Genomic DNA, 24,103 nt, shown 5'->3' with positions numbered 1-24,103 from the left:
TATAAAATCACAGGATTTAAATTAATAAAAAAATTTATATACAAATCTCAAGATCTGAATTTAAAAACAAAATTTATATCCAAATCACAAGATTTGAATCCCGGTTAGATTTCTTTCAACATACAGGAATTAATGATAAAATAAGATCGATAATTTTTTGAAGCACTGAAAGACATGTAAATAAGACTAACGGGTCAGTTGCTAATATGTAATGTAACATTCAAAGAGTTTGATAACATCAAATGATATTATCTGTTGCTCTCACTATAGAGTTGAAATTAAGCCCTGTTTTCATTGGCTATTAAGAAAAAACAGTACGTATAATAAGTAATTCTGATAATGAACAATAAGTGCATGAAAGAACATCAAAATGCACATTAAGTAACAAGAATACAGTGGATTGTATACTCCAGCTGCATACTCAGTATGGCAAAATACCTTACAAGGATCAATGGAAAAATTAGGACACAAATTTTGATTTAAACAAAAATAGATATCCCATAGGGTTTAATTCTGGATCTCACTTTATTTCTCATTTACATCAATGAATTGGTAAATTGGTTTCATACAGGTAATGTTATCATATAAGCAAATGTATAAAATAAATTATTTACAGTGGATATTTATTTATTTACAGTGAATAAAATGTAAAGATTTAACTACCTGAATTCCAAGACTAGTAGACGGCTGTTGTCCAGCAGGTGTTTGTGGTGGTGTCTGGTTCTGTGAGTTAGGATTACCTACACCAGCCATAGCTTGCATTAAACTACTTGCACCACCAGCAGCCACATTAGTACCACCACCTTGACCACCACCACCGACTTGATTTCCTCCCAGTGCATTACCTTTAAACACATAAAATAAAATATATTAACAAAGATCAATTATTCAACACCTTGACTCAAATTCAATAACCAGTTAGTTTAGTTTACAATAATTGAACTATATTAGATTCACAAACAGTAAACTTCTAACTCATCATTTATTAATTTGTCACCCTCCATAATTGACTACCCATATGAATATTATTTTGTTTTTTTTAATACTCTAATTAAAGCAAAAAAATGAAAAGGGAATATTATCCTCTAATTGTAAGTACAAATGTTAATTACAGAACTTGCCAATTTTCACACAAATTGCAATACATGTATTATACAACATACAAACAAATGTGTATGTGTATATATATAGAGTTAGCAACATAAAACCAAACCTATAATGTAACCGTGTAACCAAGTATATAATAGTAACCAAATATAATGTAACCAAGTTATGTTGGACAAAATTTTATGAATGATACGAATAAATTAAATAAGAAAAACATAAAACATAATTTAAATGTTGCATTTGTTAACCTTATTGTTACAAAAGATGTTCAAAATGACCACCCTGGGCATCAATGCACTTTTGTGCTTGATTGATCATATTGAGAGTCGTCTGACACAAAACATTGTTGTCAATAGCATTGATTTTTCGTTGAATGTTCACCTTCAGTTCATCAATATTGTTGTGATTATATGCATAAACTCTCTCCTTTAAGTAGCTCCAAAAGAAGAAATCGCAAGTAGACAACTCTGGGGAACATAGAGGCTACTGTCCTCTGCTGACAGCTCGTTGTCTGTCTTCTTCAGTTGTTGCACAGTTGTAATGCGGTATGGTTTCAATTTTAATTCGTGAAAAATTTTATGACAAGATGTGTATTTAACGCAAGATTGTTGGGAAAACTTGCATAGTGATGTTTTTGGATTGGCAGTAATTCTTTCAATATCAGCAATGGCCTGTGGAGTCCTAAAGAAAGGTTGCCTATATAATTTTGCATTTGAAACCAAACTTGTTGTATGCCATTTTTTAACTGAATCATGTATGCTACTCTCACTGGGACACAGAAGCACTCGGAAATTTTTCTACGAATACTTGATGTAATTCTTCAAACAATCCAGAACAAATACAGGCTCAACTATAACTATCCTCTCCTGGACTGAATAAGGCACTTTACATGAACACAATTGCACTCACAATACTGCACGCAATAAAAAATAAACTGCACTGACACATAACCACCTGACAAATGGGCAGCAATAATCAGCAGTAACATAAACATCCACTAGTGGTGCTAGTTGTACGAGCATCTTTCGTAAATAGTGTTGGGAGCACTTGGGAACGGGTTTGGTTTTATGTTGCTGTTATCACACTGTATATATATATATATATATATATATATACACAGGAGTATCATGAAGTTCTCCCAGGTCTTTTGTAACCTATTTTACAAGTAAATATAATGGAAAAGGTAAATATATCCTAAAATGCTTCATTTGCAAGTTACAGCTAGTAAAATATTTTACTCAGATTTCAGCGACCCTGGTGAAATGAGGTCATACTGAAATTTTTAGAACTTTTTTTATTAATTTGTCCTAAATTTTTGGACATTTTTTTATTCTTCGGTCCCAGAACTGTATCTGCAGTAGGTTTTGAGAAATCTGAGGTGAAGACCAATAAAGAGGGGTAAAATCCTGTTTTTTATGTTTGACGTACAATAATTTTATTAAATAGGTATTAAAAACATTAAACTTTTAAACAAAACTTTGATAAAAATTAGAATATTCATTTTTTTATCACACCTCTTACATTTAAATATAAATATACATAAAAGCAATAAAACAGAAAAATTAGATTAGTAAGATCAATAGAAAAAACAGGAGGCTAAGATACATTAATCATTGCTTAAAAATTTCATTAGTGATGAAAAAAAAAATTTGTTTATGAACACCTGATATAACTTGCTTATTTCTTTTAAATCTAGGGCAACTTTTTATATAATTTTTTGCCGTAGATGGTATCCTCTCAAAAGTTCCCGCAAATCTTTTTTACTGTTGAGTATGGTAATTACATTTCGCACATGATGGAAGTTAAATAACAGATGTAAATATAATAACATGTAATTAGTAATGATTTACTTTTTAGCCAAAACAGTTTTCACTATACGAAGGTTCAACAAAAGGTTTTTGGCAAAACATTCTACATGGTCATTCTAACTTAACTGATAATCCAATATCATTCTAGAATATGTGTTGAATTAATTTTTTTAAGATATGTTATGAAAAGGACAAAATCACTGAGGTTCTAATGGAAAAACTTATGGCCTATGTTTCAAGATATTTTTATCAATTCTTCTACTGATAAACTGTAACATAACTACTTAATGTTAGAACTAAAATATGTTATTTTGTTGAAGTTTTAACAACAAACAAAAATTTACTTTAATGGTGAACTCTATTCTCTAATGACCTAATGGCTATACGACACCTGGAATGTTTGAAGAGTAGCATCCTGGAAATTGATGCATGAAAAGTAAAACAAAATATCAACAGTGAAATAAAATCACGTTACATAGACCAGATCACACAAATATCCAATGAAGTAGAACAATGCTAAATGTAATTTCACTGCATATATGCCACTTATTAATGGAAAATGTACACAACTGATGTCACTTAAAATGTAGTATTGGAAGAAAAAGATTGTTCCAAGGAGGTTTCCTTAAAAGCATCTTTACATATCTCCAAAGTATAATTAATTTTAACAACTCTGGCCTGATATAAAAATTAATAAAAATAGTGCTGTTAGTTACTAGTTTTAAGTAAACAATCACAGATTGTGTCCTAGATGAACTAAATTTTAACAAATAATTTAATGGATATAAAAATAAAAAGATCAAACTTTTAATACAGGAAACAATAAATTAATGAAAGGAAAAAAGGAAGAAGCTACGTACTTAAAGCAGATCCTTGTTGTGTTGTAATCGCTCCAGCTAACCCCCCTTGCAACTGTGAATTAAGTAATCCGCTCATCTGGCCAGGTGGTTGAGAACCGAGCGGTCCACCTAAAGGTCCACCCAATCCTCCAGCGCCTCCCTGCTGAGGATTCATACCAGATCCGAGTGGCCCACCACCTTGTTGTCCCATGTTGCTACCCATCGCGTTTCCACCCTGTCCTGGATTTAATGCATTCGATACACCAGGCTGCTGTCCTGGTGCACCACCCTACAAACAAGTAAAAAGAACAATTTGGTCTGAAAGTTATTTACACCACATTTCATCCTAATGGTACAATTTTCTCTAACGCTTAATTACAGTTAAACTTCTCCAATTCAATGATTTAGTATGAGGGACGATCAGAAAGTAACTTACACTCCCTCTATGAAATAAACAAATATTTATAAGACAATTTTTTTTTTTTTTTGAACAAAAACTATATATTTTTATCGATTTTTCAATATAACCACCAAGTTTTTCTAACCGCTTTTCATACCTTGTGACAAGTTTTTTCAATTCCACTCTAATCCTACCAATTCAAATTATTCTTACAGCATTCGAAATATCAATTTCAATAATCCAATCATATGTATTTTCAACACTAGTAATAAAAATTTGGTCCAATTTCCTTCAACCTTTATGGATCACTTCAGCAATCTAGATTCTGGAAGTTCAGCGTGCTGCTTTGATAACTTTAAATTGTGAACTAAATTATTCCTCTCGGGTAGTACCATCACCAGTGGTACCGGTACCAACTGGTACTACTTCTCTCCACGTGGTACTGGCTTTAGAACTGAGGATACAACTGCTTACTTTATGAACATTCTATTTTTGAATGAAAATCCTACTAAATTTGTCATACAAAAGTAGCAGTCTGAAGTGGTCCTTAGGTTCATGTCAAACCATCAGTACAGGAAATGACATGGCTCATCATTTCCCCTTCAACCATTCAGTTAGAATTACTGAGCACAATATGCAAATAACACATGAGGCACCCAGATTTTAACATAAGTTCATTTGTTTTGTTTCCAATTTCTTTTGGCAAATACGAGCTGTGTGTCTTTTGTTAACTTTACCCAACAGTAAGAATTGATGAAAATATAACACTTAATAACTCTGTGAAACACAACAAACTGTACAGGCAAGTGAAAATAGACTGAATAAGATTTTAAGCTCTGTAGTAGATAACAACAAACAGATGTATGATGACATCATACAGACATGATTGTACGTGTCTACTTCTAATGATACAGTGTATTTCTCTATAGAAACTATTCTTAATTGTAACCAATAGTTGATCAAAATGAGTCTATTATAAAAAATTGTACAAATTTACAATTTACGTAAAACCTTTATTTGGGTACACAATTACAACAGCATATTTGAAATCAGCACCCAAATTAGAGTGAGGAAAGTTGTGTAACATGTTAGACACAAATTTTGTGTTGAATAGTGTAATTAATAGATATAATATATACAATATATAAAATCTATGCGTAATACAAAAAGAAACATAGATTATCAAACACAGAGTAAAGGATTGCCAATGAGAAAATAGAATGGAAAGAAAATATTGCTGGTCTAAGGACTTAAAAGAACTGAATACTTTATACCACAAACTAAGCAAAGTACAAATAAATAAACTATTAATTAAAAATTCTTGGAATAATTTTTCTCTTCTGTTCATGAGCACTTTTATAATGCATAGTATTTTATCAGGTGGAATGATTTTTAAAAAATATAAAATGGTTGGACGATTCATTTATTTAGTCACAAAATAAAGAAAAAAACAAATATTTTTTAAAAATGCAGTAAATGTAATTCAATAAATTATTTTTATTAATTAAAAAATTATTTAGAGTACATCAAACCAGCCAGTAGTAAAGTCCACTTACTATTTAGATAAAATATATAATTTATAAAATTAAACTTGTAGATATACGATTACAACTAAACTAATAATTATTTATTTACCTGCCCCTGACGTAATATTGCCTGAGTAGATTTCTGATGTTGAATTACTTTACGAAGCCTATCTACAAATGCTGCTTGATCATTGGGTATGAAACCCAGATAAGCCCGTTTTTCAGCTGTATAAAGTAATATAAGAACTTTAATATCACAAGCCGATGGCGATATCACACTAGTAAAATGAACACAGCCAGCCTATAAACAAAAACTTTAATTAAAACAATTTTCATAATGAACATAACACAATCAAATCTGGTCAACTTTGACAAGATAAGCAACTTGCCTGTTATTCTACATGATACAGCTCTACATTCAATCTAGCACATTGAATGGTAATACCATAACACACAGTCTAAACAACTGATATATTAATTTTTACAGATTCAATTTTTTTGCAAGTCAAAATTTTCCAAAATTAGTCATAAGATACAAGTTGCATCCTACAGACTGCAATCAACAAATGATGTTTTCATTTCTATTTATTTTTCAGTCAAACATATTTTGATAGACATAATATTGAAATATCCCATTGTTCACTTGACTGGAGTCAATTCATTAGTGATTAAAATACGGATCAGTATTAAATTTTTTACCTAATAATATTCACTGTATGTATCTAATAGAGTTCTTCAATCTACCAATACATTAAAGTGTTATGTTGAAATTATTTTTTAGATTTCATATACATCAATTTAAAAATGAAAAATTTTGTTGACAATTATTAATTACTTTATTTTTCAGTATAATTTTTTCCCCTTTTAGAGTTACTTTTTGGTTTTATATGTAAATAACTAATATATTCACTAAAACTGAGTTTTAAATGTTTAATTTTGTGCGAGTAATGTTCTAAACATTGGGTTGTGATATTGTTTGAATCTTCGAGTTGAACTTAGATTTAACCGTTTGCTGTTATGTTTAGTTGAAACTTTTTATTTATGCAGTTTATATTATATTCTATAGTACTAACAACACTTTCACGTTTATTAAAAATTACAGGATCAACTAGTAAACTAATAGATACATGTAATTATTTAAAAAAACATCATGTAATAAACATTTTTAAACAAAAATAGCTACTCCTGGCAGGTAAACTGCATGAGTACAAGCAATATGAAGACCAAAATTAAAGCATGACTGGCTAATGAAAATTAACTGGTTATAACACGGCTACTGGTTACTGTTAGAAATTTTTTGTAATTCATGAGATCTTTAAATTGGTTGGGTTTGATTTTTGATAGGTTTCCTTTAATTATTTTTTTTTAAGTAGCTTAAATTAAAGGTTAACAATGAAAATGTTATTGTGATTTTTATCTTTGAACATATTTTATTTATAAATTTTTAATATTATGTATACATTAAAGAAGTACTGTATTTTTTTGGTTGTCGAAGAATCGCAGTAAATGTGCATTAGCCACCAGCCTTTATCATCTCATGTCAGATCTAAAGTTATCTAGTATCTGGTAATCAGCAGTTTATATAACATGGTACTCACTGGCGGTGAGATGACTGACACAATTAGTTTTTTGCAAACAGGGTAGGACACAATGCTACCAACAATTGTGTTGTGCCTATTATAATAATTTTATGAGCACTTCAAGAAGTATTGCAAAAGCTAAGCCATGACAACCACTATTCCAAAACACCAATTTTATGAGCACTTTATTACAGAAGCTATACTGCGGGAGATTCCAAAACAAATAGTAAGGAATGCTTTGAAAGGATCTTGTTTTCTGCATGGCAGTGCAGTCTCACCTCACAAATGAGTAAAAGGCTTTACTTCAACACTTCAAGAATTGAGGTTTTCAGCCATCCCCTTAATACCCACACTTGACGCCAGGTGACTGCAATTTATTCACAGAAATATAGGAATACCCAATACTTTAAAACCACAGAAAATCTTGTGGATAAGTTACATTTTGGTTGTGTACCCTTGTAGTAGGTGTCTTCAATAAAAGTCTTCAATGTCACAGTGCAGTAAATAGACAAAGTAGTATGTAATTATATGAAAAAGAGTCTATATCTTAGAAGGATTGACTTTACCCAAAAGGCTTTTTTGCACCCAAAAGACAGAAAGAGGAGACCACAAGTTGTTCCACAGACAGTCAGTCCAAATACAAAATAACATTAAAAAGGCAATGGTTTTGGAAGTTCTGCGATCCTCAGCATCGAGGATCTTACAAGTTCATAGTTACAAGCATAGAACCAACGATGGGATTAAAGACAATGATAAGGAATAAATGGAGAGAAAGAATGATCTGCCCTCCAAAGAAAAAAACATGAGGGCAAACAACCCCATCCCTAGAAAAACGTTATTGCCTTCACGCAACAGGTGTCAATCCCATCCCTGACTCCAGGGTATTTTTCTCAAAAGTAAGATTTTACTGATCAAACAATTTTGCACTGGCCAGCTTAAATATAAAACAAAATTCTTCTTTCCTTAAGGAATTAAAAGAGTCATCTGAGAATAAGAGCAACTCACTTATTCTAGACAAAACAATAAACCATTCAATTCACAATAAACCATTTCTAGATCTACAGCTTGGAGGTACATGGAGCAGTAATTGAGATATGATGATAATACATATATATATACATATATATATATATATAAATAATAAAATGGATTAATCCTCACAATTATGATAAAGATCTCTGTTTTAAATAAAATAGAGCTTAGTCAGATGTAATTTGACATCATAACTCAAAAAATAATAACCAATTTACTAAGACGGTAAAAACAATATTTAAAATTCAACAAATATATTACAAAAAAAAAAGTTACATATTCAAATTTTCACATCCCAGCAAACTTGTTAATATCGTATATCAACAACACATTGCACAATACTCAAAACAAACATTTATAAATAAGTCTTATCATACCTATAGTAATTTATAAAAATTATTCATTTTGTTTTAAATGTACACTAATACTTACAAATCCAGAGCTCATCACTTTCGTAAGAGAATCTAAAGCCTCACAAGCTTGTGGATGAAACAATACAGATTTTGAATTCTTTAGATAAGCACCACCAATATTTCCAATTAACTGTTTCGGCATCAGTTGCATAATTAATTTCTGTGGCCAATTATCAGCTTTCCTAAGCATTTCAATAACAAAACTCATTAAAAAACTGAACCACATAACTAAAACATACAATAAAAAAATTAAATCAGAAATCTCATAACATATTTGTCATACTACTTAACAATATTCCTCCAAATTCTCATTTTTTCTTCATAGGCTTTCCCAAGCATGCACGCGTTGATCTTCTAAGATATTTTAGTTTCCACATCTCTTTTATTTGAAATGCTAATTAAATTATAATTATTATTTAACGAGCCATATTGTTTATGTTAAGTCTAAAACTTGAAAAATCATGCCAAAATTTTATTCAAAAGTTGTTACTTTAAAATGTTAGGTGTATAACAGAAGAATATAGAGGGGTTGTTTTAATTTGTTATAATATCTCTTGAATGAAGTGAACAGTATTGATTTAAGGCTAGAATTACAACAAAAAGGGCAGTTTTAGTTGCATGCAAGGCAATGATAGATTGATTCCTTATTTTTCTGCTTGACAGTGCCACTAACAAAGATGATGACTCCTCAATAGAAAGTCTTTTGTGTTTTGCAGTTTACTAAATGTGAATCTGTAGTTACAGTTGTCCGTTCTGTAGAAAATTTAATTGTGATCCTCCAAATGGCAATATTTGTCAATAGTACAGTATAATCAGTTTGAAACAAACTGTCTGCATAAAGAGAAGAGCACAGGTAGATCAAAGGACTCCAAAGAAAATGCTGAACCTGTCAGGGAATACCTAAACAATTTCTTACAAATGTCAGCTGCAAATTATCAATGCCAGCAGAATATTTAAAAAAATGCTTAGGTATGCACATACCGTTTACAGCTGATACAGACTTTGAAGCCTACCAATTATCCCATGTATGCTGACTTCACGATCAAAATGTTACAACATGAAGATAGATAACTTTCTTGGATATATAGTGTCGTGTTTAGTAACAAGTTGATATTTCATCTTAGTACTAAAATTAACAAACATAATGTCTGTATCTGGGTGTAAAATCTCCATGAACTTTTACAATGCGAATGGAAGTCTCCAAAATTAAATGTTTTCTGTTTCAATATCCAGACAGCAAATTACAGGTCATTCTTTTTTTGTTGAAGCTAAACATAACAGGATTATGTTTTTTTGGATATGCTGCATAGACAGCTCTTTCCTCAATTGCAAAATGGACCAGAGAATTTAATTTGGCAACAGAATGAAGTTGTGTGAGGTGCACCTCCTCCTCACAGGCATAACTCTGTATGGGATTGGTTGAATGATGTTTTCCTTGACAGCTGAATCGGTCAGCATGGGCTCAGTGACAGAGCTTGTTTGCAGTGTCCTCAAGGTTACCTGATTTGATACCATGATACCATGTGATTTTTCCTTTGGGGTTTTATAAAGTATCTTGTATATGTTCGTCCACTACCAACCGATCTGCCAGATTTGAGGCACAGAAAAGAAGCAGTTGTTGCTTTCATTAGTCCAGAGACTAATGAAGGATAGAGAAGCTGGTAAAAGCCTCCTATTGGGTAAATGTGTTCCAAACAACAAAAAGTGCTCACATTGAACACTTGCAGGGTAACACTAAGTTATTCTTTTATTTTATTTGTGATTGATTACTGTAAGTTTTTAATTACAGTAATATCTCTTAACTTAAAAGTATTATTAGTATGTTTAATGGGCTTTAGGATTTGCTGCTGTTTTGGCCAGACATGACCAGATAGCTAAATGGTGTTTTCAAAATGACGACAAATAATGCTAGCTAGTATTAAATAAGCAAAATTTTAATGAACAGCCATTTAAATAAGTATACTGCACAAACAGCATTATCCAGTTAGTTGATCTGACAATGACAGATAAATATTTAACATTTTGATAACTGTTATTATTAATATAACTGATAATTAGCAGTTAACAACTTGTTACTGCTTCCTTTATTTTAATGTCCCTCTTTCAAATTAATGTCCCCCTTTCAGTACACTACGGTGGTAAACGTTTTTACAAATGAGTTAAATGATCCTCACATCTAATACAGTAAGATATATTATTTCAATACTACATAAATTTCATAAAATATTATTTTACTTCATAAATTATTACAGAAAATTTTCACAATAAAAGAATACAAAATTACCCTAGCACTCTTTTTGTACATAATTCATCTTTCAAGTGGTAACAGATGAAAACCTACCTAAAAACAAAATTTCAGCACTTAACTACATTCCATAGCTTTTACTATTCTCAAAAGTTAAAAAAGTAGTTCGAAACTTTATATAAAATATAATTATAAATTCATAAATCTGCACTGATTTTTTCATAACTTTTTTGACCTGTAATGGTTATACAGAAAGAGTGAAAATAATGAGCATCAAAAATGTTGATTGGGTTTTTTTTTGAGTGAAAGCTTTTTTTTGGTAAAAAAGTTTTTGGGTCAAAATAATAAGAGCCTTCTATTTTTAATTGAAAATACTAAATAAAGTAGGGTTAAAACTGTGATGAAAACTAAGATAATGATAATGCAACAGTATGTTACAGAATGCACCTTACCACTGCTTGCTGCAGCAATTTAAAAGAATAGCACAACTTCAAAATTACAAAATTTAAGTGACAATATATTTATTTTACATTTTTAATAAGAACAATAACACTGTACATATAAACTGTAACTTACAACTCAGGTTCTCCATCCTTTGAATTGGCAGATACTTGACAAGGTACATGTCTTGTCTGTTTTTGGTTATCACTGGGTATTTTAGCCTTTTCAATCCATTCAAGAACACCTTGCCATATTGTATGCCTCTCTCTTGCTCCCTAAAAAAAGAAGTAAACTTAATATCCATAAAAACAAATTTTATTAAAATTTAAGCCTTTTTATAAACTTATGAACTGCTAAAACAGATGTCATTAGCAGAATCTATAAATGTTAAGTTTATAAATCTATAAATGTTATGTGTGTGGGAAGAGGAGAGCGAGTGTACATAGATGTGTATATACACACACACACCCGCACACATAACCTCACTCACTCTCTGTTTATCTATCCATCCATCCATGTGTGTATGGGGGGGGGTGCACGCACACATACATACACTCTCAGATCTAATTCAAACTGAGTTGTGAGCCTCTGAAGGATGAAGTATTACCAAGGAAGTTGTAAATAATAAAGATAAAACTTCAAACTGAACCCAAAAGTTGAAACATTTATTAAAAATCATATTTTAAAAAACTAAGCATTTGCAGTTGTTTCCAACTTGATCAAAAATACATCCGAAAAAAGTTCATTTCAGAGAGCACTAAAAAGATTTCAAAAAACATTTTCCTAATATTTAAGCATAACCTCATAGCACATTTACAGTACAGGCAAAATAAGGCAAGTTTTGCAAAATAAGGCAAAACTGTAAGCAGTTTTCTTGCATTGTAAAAATAAAAAATAATTTGCTTTCTAGAACAGTAATCAATTTTTTAAAATGGAAAAAAATTTGATGAGTTTTATTATAAATATAAATACTGGTAAATCAGATGCAGGCATAAAACATCTATGAAAGTGCATTACCTGTTGTTGTATAACAGATCCGGGACCAGACCCCATAGAAGGAACGGTTACCAGTGGTTGACCAGGTTGTCCCTGTTGACCAGGCTGTGACGTAGAAACAGCTATGTTAGTAGGAACTTGTTGTGGTCCCCCCATATTTCCAAGGGCACCAGTGTTAGGGCCTCCCTGTTGACTGATCATTCTCATAGCTTGGTGTTGTTGTGCTTGTTGTTGCTGTTGCTGCTGCTGCTGTTGTTGCTGCTGGGCTTGTTGTTGGGCCTATAATTATAACCACATAGATAAAATTCACTACATAGTACATTTACAATTGAACCAAAGAGAACATGCTAAATAAACCAATGAAGAATAAGACAGCAGTTCTGTGACTTTCAATACCAACATGTTGCAGAAAAAATTTTAAATACGAGGCATGTTTCAAAAGAAGGGTCAGTAGGCCATTAAAAATAAAATTAAAAGAATAAAATATTAATTAACTTTTATGTACTTGTATGCACCTTTTATTTTTTTATATTATATTCTAAGCATTTTTGCTACATAGGAACAAGCTTTTTAAACCCTGTTAATCAAAAGCTGTTGCCTTAGATCTCAGCCAGTTCAACACTGCTGTTTTCAACTCGACAACTGTCCTCGAAAAGTTGAAAACCAAATCCATTTTTTAGGTGAAGAAAGACATAGCAGTAACTTGGTGCACAGACCAAGTGTAAGGTGAGGGTGAATCAAAAAATTTCCAACCATATTGATAAATCTTTTTGACATGAGAAATAATGTGTGGATGTGTGTTATTGGAAATAAGAACAATTTCTGAGGACAGTCAACAGTTGAATTAATTTTCACTTCAGTACACCTTGAATGATGCCACTGCATAGACCGTCACAACTCAATATTAATGAATTAAATGTACATTTTATCACCAGTATGGTATGGGGGAGAAATGCATCCACCTCTCACTCTCTCTCTCTCTCTCTCTCTCTCTCTCTCTCTCTCTCTCTCTCATAGCAGTCCAAAATGCAGGTAAAAGATATCATCCTTAGATTATAGTGACATCAGTCAACATATTCAGAAGATATTTTGCACACAGTTTACAATAGCCTAATTTTGGAACAACAATTCTGTACAATGTACTCCACAAAATGTATGGAAATTCCTTTGCAGGGTCAGTTTTCTCAAAATCTTTTTTAAACAGATTGCTAACAAAGGACTAGCAACTAGTTAATGAATCAGTTTAAGCCACTGGACATACATGACATTGATGGATCGCTATTTCCGACCACTTTTTACTAAAAAAGTGTTACTAATAAAAAATCACCACCAATTTATACTAGAAATGATTATATAAAAACTAACTTGTAAAATACACTAATCTTTTCTTAATGTATCATTAAGGAATGCAATGGTCTTTTTTTCTTAAACACTTAAATCTTTCTATTTACAATGTAGATATTCTAAGTCAATTGCTGAAACCTACTGCCCTCAATTAGTAAAGGACTACAATTCTATATCCATCACCATATGAACATGCTACTACAGTGAACCATGAAAAAACAAACAAAGAAAATGATTTCACGATAGCAATAAAATATTATGAATACTAAATAAAATTCTCATTTTATTTTAAGTAAAACAAATCTAACACTTGCTATAAAAGATTCTGTTGAGGAAAATCAAGAGTTTTCTTTAAACCTGAGCAATGATATTTTATTATATTACAAGCATTTAATTTTAAAAAACTCTATATAATTTCACACACACCTGTTGTTGCTGAGTTTGTTGTTGGACAGACTGTGATTGTTGCTGATTCGTTTGCTGCTGTACAGACTGAGCTTGTTGCTGATTGGTTTGCTGCTGAACAGATTGCGGTTGTTGATTAGCCTTCTGTTGTTGCTGAACTTGTTGTTGCTGCACCTGTTGCTGCTGGACCTGCTGCTGAACAGCCTGCTGTTGTTGAGCCTGCTGAGCGGCTTGTTGCTGATTTAATCCGACAGAATTTGGCCCTATAACTGCATTGTCTAAACAGAATTAGTATTTTTTCACTCGCACAAAAAACATAAAAACTAAAAATAATAATGAAAATAAAACACTTCCTCATACAACCTGAAAATCACGTTTTTTATAATAAAGACATTAAAATCTTATATGATCAAATCAGTGAACCGAGCACATACTAGCTGGGTTGAGGATACAGACCTATGAAACTGAGTAAATTTACAAAATTTTTGTAATGTTTTCATAAATCAGGTAATTTTGGCATTGTTTTTTAAATATATAGAGCAACACAATGTATTGTGACAATTTGTTTTATAGTAATAACAAACTCCAACATTGATAATTAACAAGCATCCAAATCTGAATAAGAAAATGATTAGATTATCAACAAAATCAACTGATTTTGAATTAGTATTTTGTTATTCTCAACCTTACTTTTTTAAAACTTTATTTTTTAATCTCTACATTTTCTTGTATTAAGTATAGCCAGTAGATCTGGAGTACCGAAGATCATATAAAGTTTTTTATAGAATGTACGAAATAGATCATGTATCAATGGCAAAATACTATTTTTTAGAAGTAGTAATAGGGTTCAAACACAGCAAGATGTATTACAACTTCTAAGGCCTGTTCTGAACAAGATATTGTACTGAATGAATGATCATTACTTAAAGTTTCTACGCAACAAATTAAAAACATCTTTTCATAACATAACCATTTCACATTTTTCAAAACATTTCTCTTTATGGTTATTTTGTTTTTTCTTTTGAAATTAAATTTAAATAATTTCTAATATTCAAAAAAATTAGATAAACTAATATCCTAACTACAGAATAAAAGGCCACTCTTTACCAGTCAATATAGTATATGGATTCAATTGAGAGGAAATATATCTCAAGTGGTTTATGATTTTTCTTCTTGTTTCTCTCAATATAAAAGTAGAAACAAACATCATGTAACTGTCTCTTTCATACAGAAACATATTCTCCATGACCAAACATAATCTTTGTATGACATAATATATATATATATATACAAATACATACAAGGGCTATATTTTAAATAAGGTCCGACTAGCTGTAGCTATGTAAATTTTGCATGGTTGTCGAAACATTCATTCACCCTGGCTCCCGGCATGCCTTGCACAAATGCAGATGCCATTTGTGGTCATAGCATAACTGTGTACAGTTTATATTGTGAAGTTAAGATGTTTCAAATAATTGGGGGGCCACTAATTGTGAAATACAGTCTGCAATTCAATTTTTGAACGCAAGGAACGTGTCAGCAGCGGAGATTCATCACCAGATATGTGACATTTACAGGCCTATTTCAGTGAGTGACAGCAAAGTACATAATAAATAACAATTCAAGGATAGGATCGTGATCAGGCTGACCTTCTGTAATCACAAACAATTTGATGTGCGAAGTTGACATAAGATTTCATGAAGACCGGCAATTCATGATTTCCTCTTTTTCACAGATATTCTCACAATTTTCAAGGTCAGTGCTATACACAAAATTGTTTTTGAAATCTTGCAATTCAATAAACTGTGCTCGTGATGGGTTCCCAGGCTGCTTTCTTAAGAACACCAAAAAATCAGAATGGCTAGTGTTTTAATATTTTTGACCCAATATGGTGAGGAAGGAGATGAGCTTTCGGACCACATTGTCACATGGGACGTGACATGGGTTTCTCACATCACTCCAGTATCAAAGTGGCAGTCAATGGAATGGCGACATGCAACATCTCCAGTCAAAGATATGGTGTCCTGTTAGTTAATTTTATGCCCAAAGGGAAAACAGTAAACTCAGCTGCACACTGCAAGACCTTGACGAAGCTTTGGTGTGCCATACACAATAAGCAATGTGGCCTACTATCAGCTGCTCAAATTCTAGAGTTACTCAGATCTTTTGGATGGGAGCAAATGGACCACCCACTGTACAGTCCAGACCTTGTGCTGAGCGATTAGCACCTGTTCCACTACCTGAAGGAGTTTCTCAGCAGTCAGTGATTTGTCACTGATGAAGAAGTGAAAACAAAAGTTGAAGACTGATTGTCTTCACAGGTGGCTGATTTCTACGACATGGCCAAAAAAAATTTAATAAAACACACTATGATGAAAAGTGTAAAGAATGAAATAAAAAAAAGTTTTTGATAATATCTTTACTAGTTTTGTTTGCATTAACAAATGGATCTTGCTTGAAAAATAGCCCTCATATGCATATTCAAAAAATAACTCAACCACCAAAACACAGTAACAAAAAGCCTTAAAAAAACTAATACCAATAGTCAACTTTCACGAGATCCTGCATCATCAGTCAGTACAAAATTCAATAATTGCATCCACAAATAACAAAAAAGAAATTAAAAAAACAAAAACACTAATCACTGGATTCATTTTGAGATTATCAATTTCTTTAGTTAATCATGTAGTAGAATAAATATCCATCTTTAACTGGTCTATACAATGAACAATCATTTATTTACTTTGACCAGTTTAAAATATTTATATATGAAATTATTTTTTTACAAAAATATTCATGATAACATACATTGTAGGGTGTATTAAATGTACCTCAACCAGCTGATTGATTTAATGAATCATACTAACAGAATACATTTAAAAAATAATGGTAACCCAAGATAATTAAGGATCAACAATTAACAAATGGAACAGTTTCATTTCATTATTCTAATTATTATTAGAATAATAATTATTTTTTTTATTTTCTAAATTTTTAAGTTTTTATTTCTTTTTTGTAATTTGTTGACGGCATTACAGAATTGTGTACCAACTGATGATGTAGGATCCTGTAAGTCGATTTTGTTATTTTTTTTAATTTAATTAAAAAAGTGGTCTAAGTACATTGATGAATTATTTGAATTTTCAAAAAAATTACACACGCACGTTTACATATACTACTGTTATGTAGAAAATTGGCAGCGTCTATTTGAACAGACATTTTAAAAGTGCACTTTTTTAAATTAAAAATAGAAATTAACTGTTCAGAGATTCTTACATTGTAGAAAAATATTTTTTGTTTTTTTTTTGTCTTCAGTCGTTTGACTGGTTTGATGCAGCTCTCCAAGATTCCCTATCTAGTGCTAGTCGTTTCATTTCAGTATACCCTCTACATCCTACATCCATAACAATTTGTTTTAGATATTCCAAACGTGGCCTGCCTACACAATTTTTCCCTTCTACCTGTCCTTCCAATATTAAAGCGACTATTCCAGGATGCCTTAGTATGTGGCCTATAAGTCTGTCTCTTCTTTTAACTATATTATTCCAAATGCTTCTTTCTTCATCTATTTGCCGCAATACCTCTTCATTTGTCACTTTATCCACCCATCTGATTTTTAACATTCTCCTATAGCACCACATTTTAAAAGCTTCTAATCTTTTCTTCTCAGATACTACGATCGTCCAACTTTCACTTCCATATAAAGCGACACTCCAAACATACACTTTCAAAAATCTTTTCCTGTCATTTAAATTAATTTTTGATGTAAACAAATTATATTTCTTACTGAAGGCTCGTTTAGCTTGTGCTATTCAGCATTTTATATCGCTCCTGCTTCGTCCATCTTTAGTAATTCTACTTCCCAAATAACAAAATTCTTCTACCTCCATAATCTTTTCTCCTCCTATTTTCACATTCAGTGGTCCATCTTTGTTATTTCTACTACATTTCATTACTTTTGTTTTGTTCTTGTTTATTTTCTTGTTTATTTTTTTGTAAAAGATAAATTTCATTTCAAAAACTTACATATGCAGTTTAGTTAAATAAAACATAATTAAATCCCATGTTGGCCAACCTGTTGTGTTGGCAGCTCCGTAAGTTGTCTTAGCCTTGCTTATTTATTTGCAGTCATGCTGTCATTTGTGTTCTCTTTATTTTAACTGCGCATTATGTTTTTTATTACACTAAACAACTATTAGTGTTTTTAATTTTAACATTTATATGTTTCTGTTTTTGTATTACAATGAAATAGGCAATTTCGATCACGTTCACCCATAAATAATCTAACTTCAGACCGTTAATTAGTCTTTCATTTTGGATTTTTTAAAAATATTTTTAAAATTTACTTATATATCAAACTGAAAAGTTGTGCAGAGGTAAAAAAAATTTCTTTCATACGGACTAATCGATATTGTGTTATATTTTTTTTTGTACCACTTTGAAGTGGCTGAAAATGAAAAAACTAATTCCTATAAGTACAATATTTATAATTTTTTATCAATTTTTCTTTGAAAATAGTTGCATGTCCAACAAAATATGAGAATTCTTGGGTCTCTTCTGAATAAATTAATATTAAGTTAAAACCTACACCTTAAAATTCATTCAAGATATGATTATTCTAGACTAAGCACATATTTTGTATTAAACACCCCTGGCAATTTTTACAAGGTGATCACAAAAACGGTTGGCAGTAAAAGGGTTAAAATATTAAAATTTTATGTATTAAAATAAAATGAAACATCTTATGGTTTGCATTAGATTGCCATGAAAATTTTCAATTTCCTTTCACATTTACAATTAACAATCACTAATTAAATTGTAAACAAAAATATAAAATAAATCGATTACATTTTAACAAAATGAAATTTGTTCAGAAATGAAATTAACATCATGTTTGACAGCAAGGTCTATTTTGTTGAAAACAAAATACCTCAAACTATCATCAAATATCCGTTCATAATTCATCATAACTTAAAAAAGCAAGTAGAAGAAACAAACAAAAAGACAAATCATACCATATGATAAATCATCAGTTCAAGAACAATCTTAACTACGGCCTTGAAAGTTAATTCACAATAAGTCTTCATAAAATTACTAATTATGAATATATAGAAAAAATATACATAATTTATAATCCACCAAAAACCATATTACAAAGTAATAAAATTTATCCTTTTAAAAATAATTAATTTTAAATTAAAATATCTAAGTACATTTATTTAAACAAATTAATTTTTTCATCATTCTGTTAAAAGAAAAATGAAAATTTAAATTAAAACAAGGAAAACAAAGATTATGATTAAATTATTAAAATTTACAAATTACATAACACTTTTATTAATAGTTCTCAAAAAAGTTAACTCCCTTCTCAAACACATTAAGAAACCCCTTTAAGTGTGTAATAAGAGTTATATATATTAGATCTATAAAATTTGTTTATTTAATACACTGTTTTTGTCAAATTTAGTCAATTGGTACTTTTTTGTAATGATCTTCATATTTATTTGATATTATAAAATTTTCCAAGTTACAGTATATTAGTATGTATGAGTATATCCTGTTTCTATGACATAATTTGAAAAAGTTTATTCTACTGAGTAATGTTTGTATAATATTACTTGTATTTACAGATGAATGTGTAAACCAGTCTTTCTAATAATATATTTAGTATTATATTGTAGTTTCTACATTTCTACAAATCTGGGATGCTGTGTTTGCTAATATCAGTTACTAGTCTATATTCCGCAAAACAATAACACGTACTGTTTGAAGATTTTTACAGTAGCATAGTAACTTACTCATGAGCTAGGCATCAAACTCTCCAAAATTTATCTACCCAGTTTGGAAAAACAATGTCATATATCCAAGACTACAAACAGGCTAGCATATTTAAAGGAAGACACGAATAAAGTTGTGGCAAATGAGAATCATAATAGGAACTCAAGGATGAGTATAATGGATGAAAACATTTAATTGATCACTGACTTCATTAAAGATGATCGGCACATTATAGTTGATGAAGCTACTTCAGAAGTAAGTATCACTCACAGAAGTGTCCATTGCACAAAACACTTCGGGTTCTGAAAAAACCATGCAAGGTAGGTTCTAAGTCTTTTGACACAAAGTAAGAAATAGGTCCATCAGGAACATTGTCAGAGATTCCTGAATAGATCTTGATGAGAAGGAAATAATTTTTTTTGTACTGAATGTAACTAATTTTGTAACTAATTTTTGTCACATGTGGTAAGATGTCCATCACTAAAATCCTGAGTCAAAATTGTGAGTATGGAGTGGCATAGGAGTGGAAATCCTTGCCCTGTAAAGGCAAAAAAAGTCTCCATCAGCTGAAAAAGTCCTTGCAATCATCTTTTGGTTCAGAAAGGAGCTCATATTCGTTAATTTTCTCCATGAATGTTGTACTACAAATACTGCATACTACATGCCTGCTCTTAAGACAAAATTAAAGGTGTCTACAGGAAAAAAGGCACCATCAGCAGATCACAGATGTGATTCTTCTTCATGACAATGCTAGGTCTCTCACACAGCAGTTAACACTTAGGATAAACTGGACGAAATTTAACGGAAACCTTAAAACATTCCCCATACATACTAGGCAGACAGACTAGATTAATCTTCTTGTGATTTCTTTTTTTTGGGCCATTGAAGGTGGTAGGTAGTGTATAAAAATATCAAAGCATATTTATTTTAAAAAATCAATTTTTTCATCATTCTAAAATTTAAATTTAAAAAAAAGGAAACAAAGATTATGATTAAATTATTAAAATTTACAAATGATGCTTACACTTTTATTAATAGTTCCCTTTTCAAACAGTTCCAAAGCAATAAACCAAATTGAGGAGTGCATGCACAAATGGCTTGTGACACATTCACAAATTTTTTATGACACAATACATAAGCTCTATACACATTGGGAAAAATCTTTAGAATTTCAGTGATACTCTGAAGGAAAGCAATAAATACATTTTCACATTACTTATTAATGTATTTCATAAATACATTCACAAATTTTTTATGACACAATACATAAGCTCTATACACATTGGGAAAAATCTTTAGAATTTCAGTGATACTCTGAAGGAAAGCAATAAATACATTTTGTATTTTTATTCTGTATTAACAAATGTTAAAAACATAAGTCTGGTTTACATTTGACCAAAATTAGATTATAAATGTACAGTACAGTCAAGCTGAGTACTGAACAATAATGCACATCGATTGTATCGAACATCTGTTGACTCTTGAACAATTCGTGTAAAAACAGCATCAGTCCTGGGCTCATGCCCTTTTAGCATGAAACACAATTAGTTACCATTATTTCTGTACTGGAGCTATGGACTGATGCCATATATGCATAAATCTGTAGAGATTACTGTACTGACTCGGTAACTATGAAAACCTCGATTTTCAAAATTTTAGACTGATGTCCTTTTTTCATGAAGTGATTCAAATAAGGAATACAAATTCATGAAACCATTTATGTATTGGTTAAAAGAAAAATTATACACAAACAATTAAATATACAGTACAAAAAAAAAAGAAGTTATTGATGTTGCTATTTAATGATTAATATTAAAGTAAATTAAATAAAGAACATAAAATGTACGCACTGTTAAATTGAGGACCCATAGCAGATGGAGGTTGTGTAAGCTGAGCAATAAGTGCGCTTCCCTGGGACCCTGCAGCAAACTGGGTACGTTGTTGAGGAGGCATCATAGGCCACCGGCCTGCTGGACGACTTGCCAACATAGGATGATAACCACCAGGTGGACCTTGCTGAGGGTATGGTTGTGGACCAGGTGCACGGCCTTGAGGTCCAAGACCTTGCGGGCCACCTGGTGTAGGCACTTGTTGTTGTTGGTTTGTTATCTGTTGCTGCGCTTGTTGTTGTTGCTGTTGCTGGACCTGTTGTTGCTGTTGCACTTGCTGTACAACTTGCTGTTGCTGCTGCTGCTGCTGCTGTTGTACAACTTGTTGCTGCTGCACTTGTTGTTGTGCGACTTGCTGCTGAACTTGTTGCTGTTGTTGCTGCTGTGAAACTTGCTGTTGCTGATTTTGTTGAGGTTGTGCGATACCCATCACCTATTGATGGAAAAAAGATTTTTCATAAAAACGAGTTTGTTAATTAATTAGTCAATATCTATTAAAATATGATTTTGTGTCTAACAACTAAGTCTTACACTGTTGGCCAGTTCTAGATACATGGTTTACTGACCACAACAGAGCCGCATAAAAGTGACTGAGAGCTTATACAAGAATATCATCTCAAGTAATACTCAAAAAGATAAAGAATGGAATCAACGTTGACTTTAAGATGATGATCTGATAAATTGAATGATCATCACAAATAAAAAAAGCATTTTACGACAAAATAAAAGCTATGTACAGTTATATCTTTACGTATTTGTGACATGAAAAAGTGAAAATATGTACCCACTACACGGGCAAGACATACTATAAGTCGATATCGATACAGTAAAACTACACGAACATTAAAGGTCCTACAAACTCATAGATATATATGTGTGGTGTGAATTTGTCCTCAAACAACATACAAAAAACAGGAAATCCCTAACGAATAATAGTTTATCACAGCAAAATTAAAAATAAAACTATAAAGAAAATAAACCTATCAAATTTTTGTAAATCACTAACAATGAAAAAAAGCAAACCAACCAATCTAAAAGTGTCAAACATTAAGAATTTTACCTGTGGAGTTTGTTGAGTCTGTCTAAAGACAGTCTGTGGTTGAGGTGGAGGAACAGGACTGCCAGTGCTTGGTAATGGACTTGATATAGAAGGCAATGGCAAACTGTTTGGATGAGGCGGTGGTCCAGTAGCAGCACCCGGTCCAGGACTTATTGGTCTTTCCTTCAAACTATATAACAGAGCATAAAGAAAAATTACACTTTATGTCATGCAGTAAACTGAAAGGTTAATTTACTGCTATAATAATACTGGAACTAGTTTTCTTAAAATTACCTTTTTTATAAATAAATATTACAATCTTCAATTTGGTAAAAACAATAGCAAACAGTTTTTGTGTTAAATAAATTTTGCATATTTTAATTTTTAAGCATTTGTGTGCTTTCTGAAAATTTGTAAGCATTGTATTTTTTTTTTACAAAGAAAAATTTAAAGAAAATTATTCTTATTAATGGTACTAAAATATTGTCTACCTACTTATTCCAAAGGTAAGTCTATTTATTCCAAAGTCAAAATAATTGAAAAAAAAAATTTAATCCATTTAATTAAGCAATGAGCTAAGGATAAGGGAATATATATTAGTGAATCTGATTAAACTGTTCTAAAAAGAAAAATTTTAACAAAAATTCAGAACAATTACTAGTATACTGTGGCCGATAAACAGCGGTAAATGTTTGCAGAAAATGTGCGACACATCTTGCAAAAATACAATGAGGCAGTAAGGTCCTCAAACATAATACCTAATACCTTTAAAACAGCTTGAAAAAATTAACAACCAAACTCGCAATGAAAAGATTTTTTTAAGTGTAACCAGTCCACTTTCTATATAATGCAATCTCTCCTGAAAAAATTGATAACCACCTGTTCACAAAGTATAAAAATATTTCATATATATTTAATTCAGTTCATCTATATAGCTCACAAACTTTATAAAACAATTAATTATATTTAATTTCTTTCGGTAAATGAGAAGATTTCAAACATGAAGAGAATACCGGTAGTAATTATTATTCATCTGTTAAGACTACAATTGGAAAGACTAAGAGGTTAAATAAAATAAGAAATTATGATTCCAGCTTGGCACAATTTGGTTGAAGGAATGAAGAAAACTAAGCTGAAAACAGTTTAGGTACCTAAACAGGTGATAGAAAAATGGATGATTTATCTAAGAAGAAAAGGCACTTCTATATGCATCTCTATTCAGAAAAGATACTCTGTGTATTATATGTCCTTTAACAGGATA

General features: G+C 31.1%; 1 protein-coding gene across 5 annotated transcripts in view; it reads right to left on the bottom strand.

The window, feature by feature from the left end:
• MED25 (Mediator complex subunit 25) overlaps positions 1 to 24,103 on the bottom strand; it is a 62,670-nt gene that overhangs the window by 18,022 nt on the left and 20,545 nt on the right. For 4 of the 5 annotated variants that reach the window (XM_075378294.1, XM_075378295.1, XM_075378292.1 and 1 more), the window contains 9 exons: positions 22,864 to 23,032; positions 21,765 to 22,236; positions 14,158 to 14,414; positions 12,409 to 12,666; positions 11,527 to 11,666; positions 8,725 to 8,887; positions 5,790 to 5,981; positions 3,776 to 4,043; positions 664 to 845 (listed from right to left, as the gene is read on the bottom strand). In XM_075378294.1, the coding sequence (XP_075234409.1) occupies positions 664 to 845; positions 3,776 to 4,043; positions 5,790 to 5,981; positions 8,725 to 8,887; positions 11,527 to 11,666; positions 12,409 to 12,666; positions 14,158 to 14,414; positions 21,765 to 22,236; positions 22,864 to 23,032 (2,101 nt within the window). The remainder of the gene's footprint in view (positions 1 to 663; positions 846 to 3,775; positions 4,044 to 5,789; positions 5,982 to 8,724; positions 8,888 to 11,526; positions 11,667 to 12,408; positions 12,667 to 14,157; positions 14,415 to 21,764; positions 22,237 to 22,863; positions 23,033 to 24,103) is intronic. The other variant, XM_075378293.1, reaches the window with a different exon arrangement.

Source organism: Lycorma delicatula, chromosome 11 (genome assembly GCF_047948215.1).
Source record: "Lycorma delicatula isolate Av1 chromosome 11, ASM4794821v1, whole genome shotgun sequence".
NCBI classification, from domain to species: Eukaryota; Metazoa; Arthropoda; class Insecta; order Hemiptera; family Fulgoridae; genus Lycorma; species Lycorma delicatula.
Note: the sequence above shows the minus strand (reverse complement) of the source record. Positions and strands in the feature narration are given on the sequence as shown.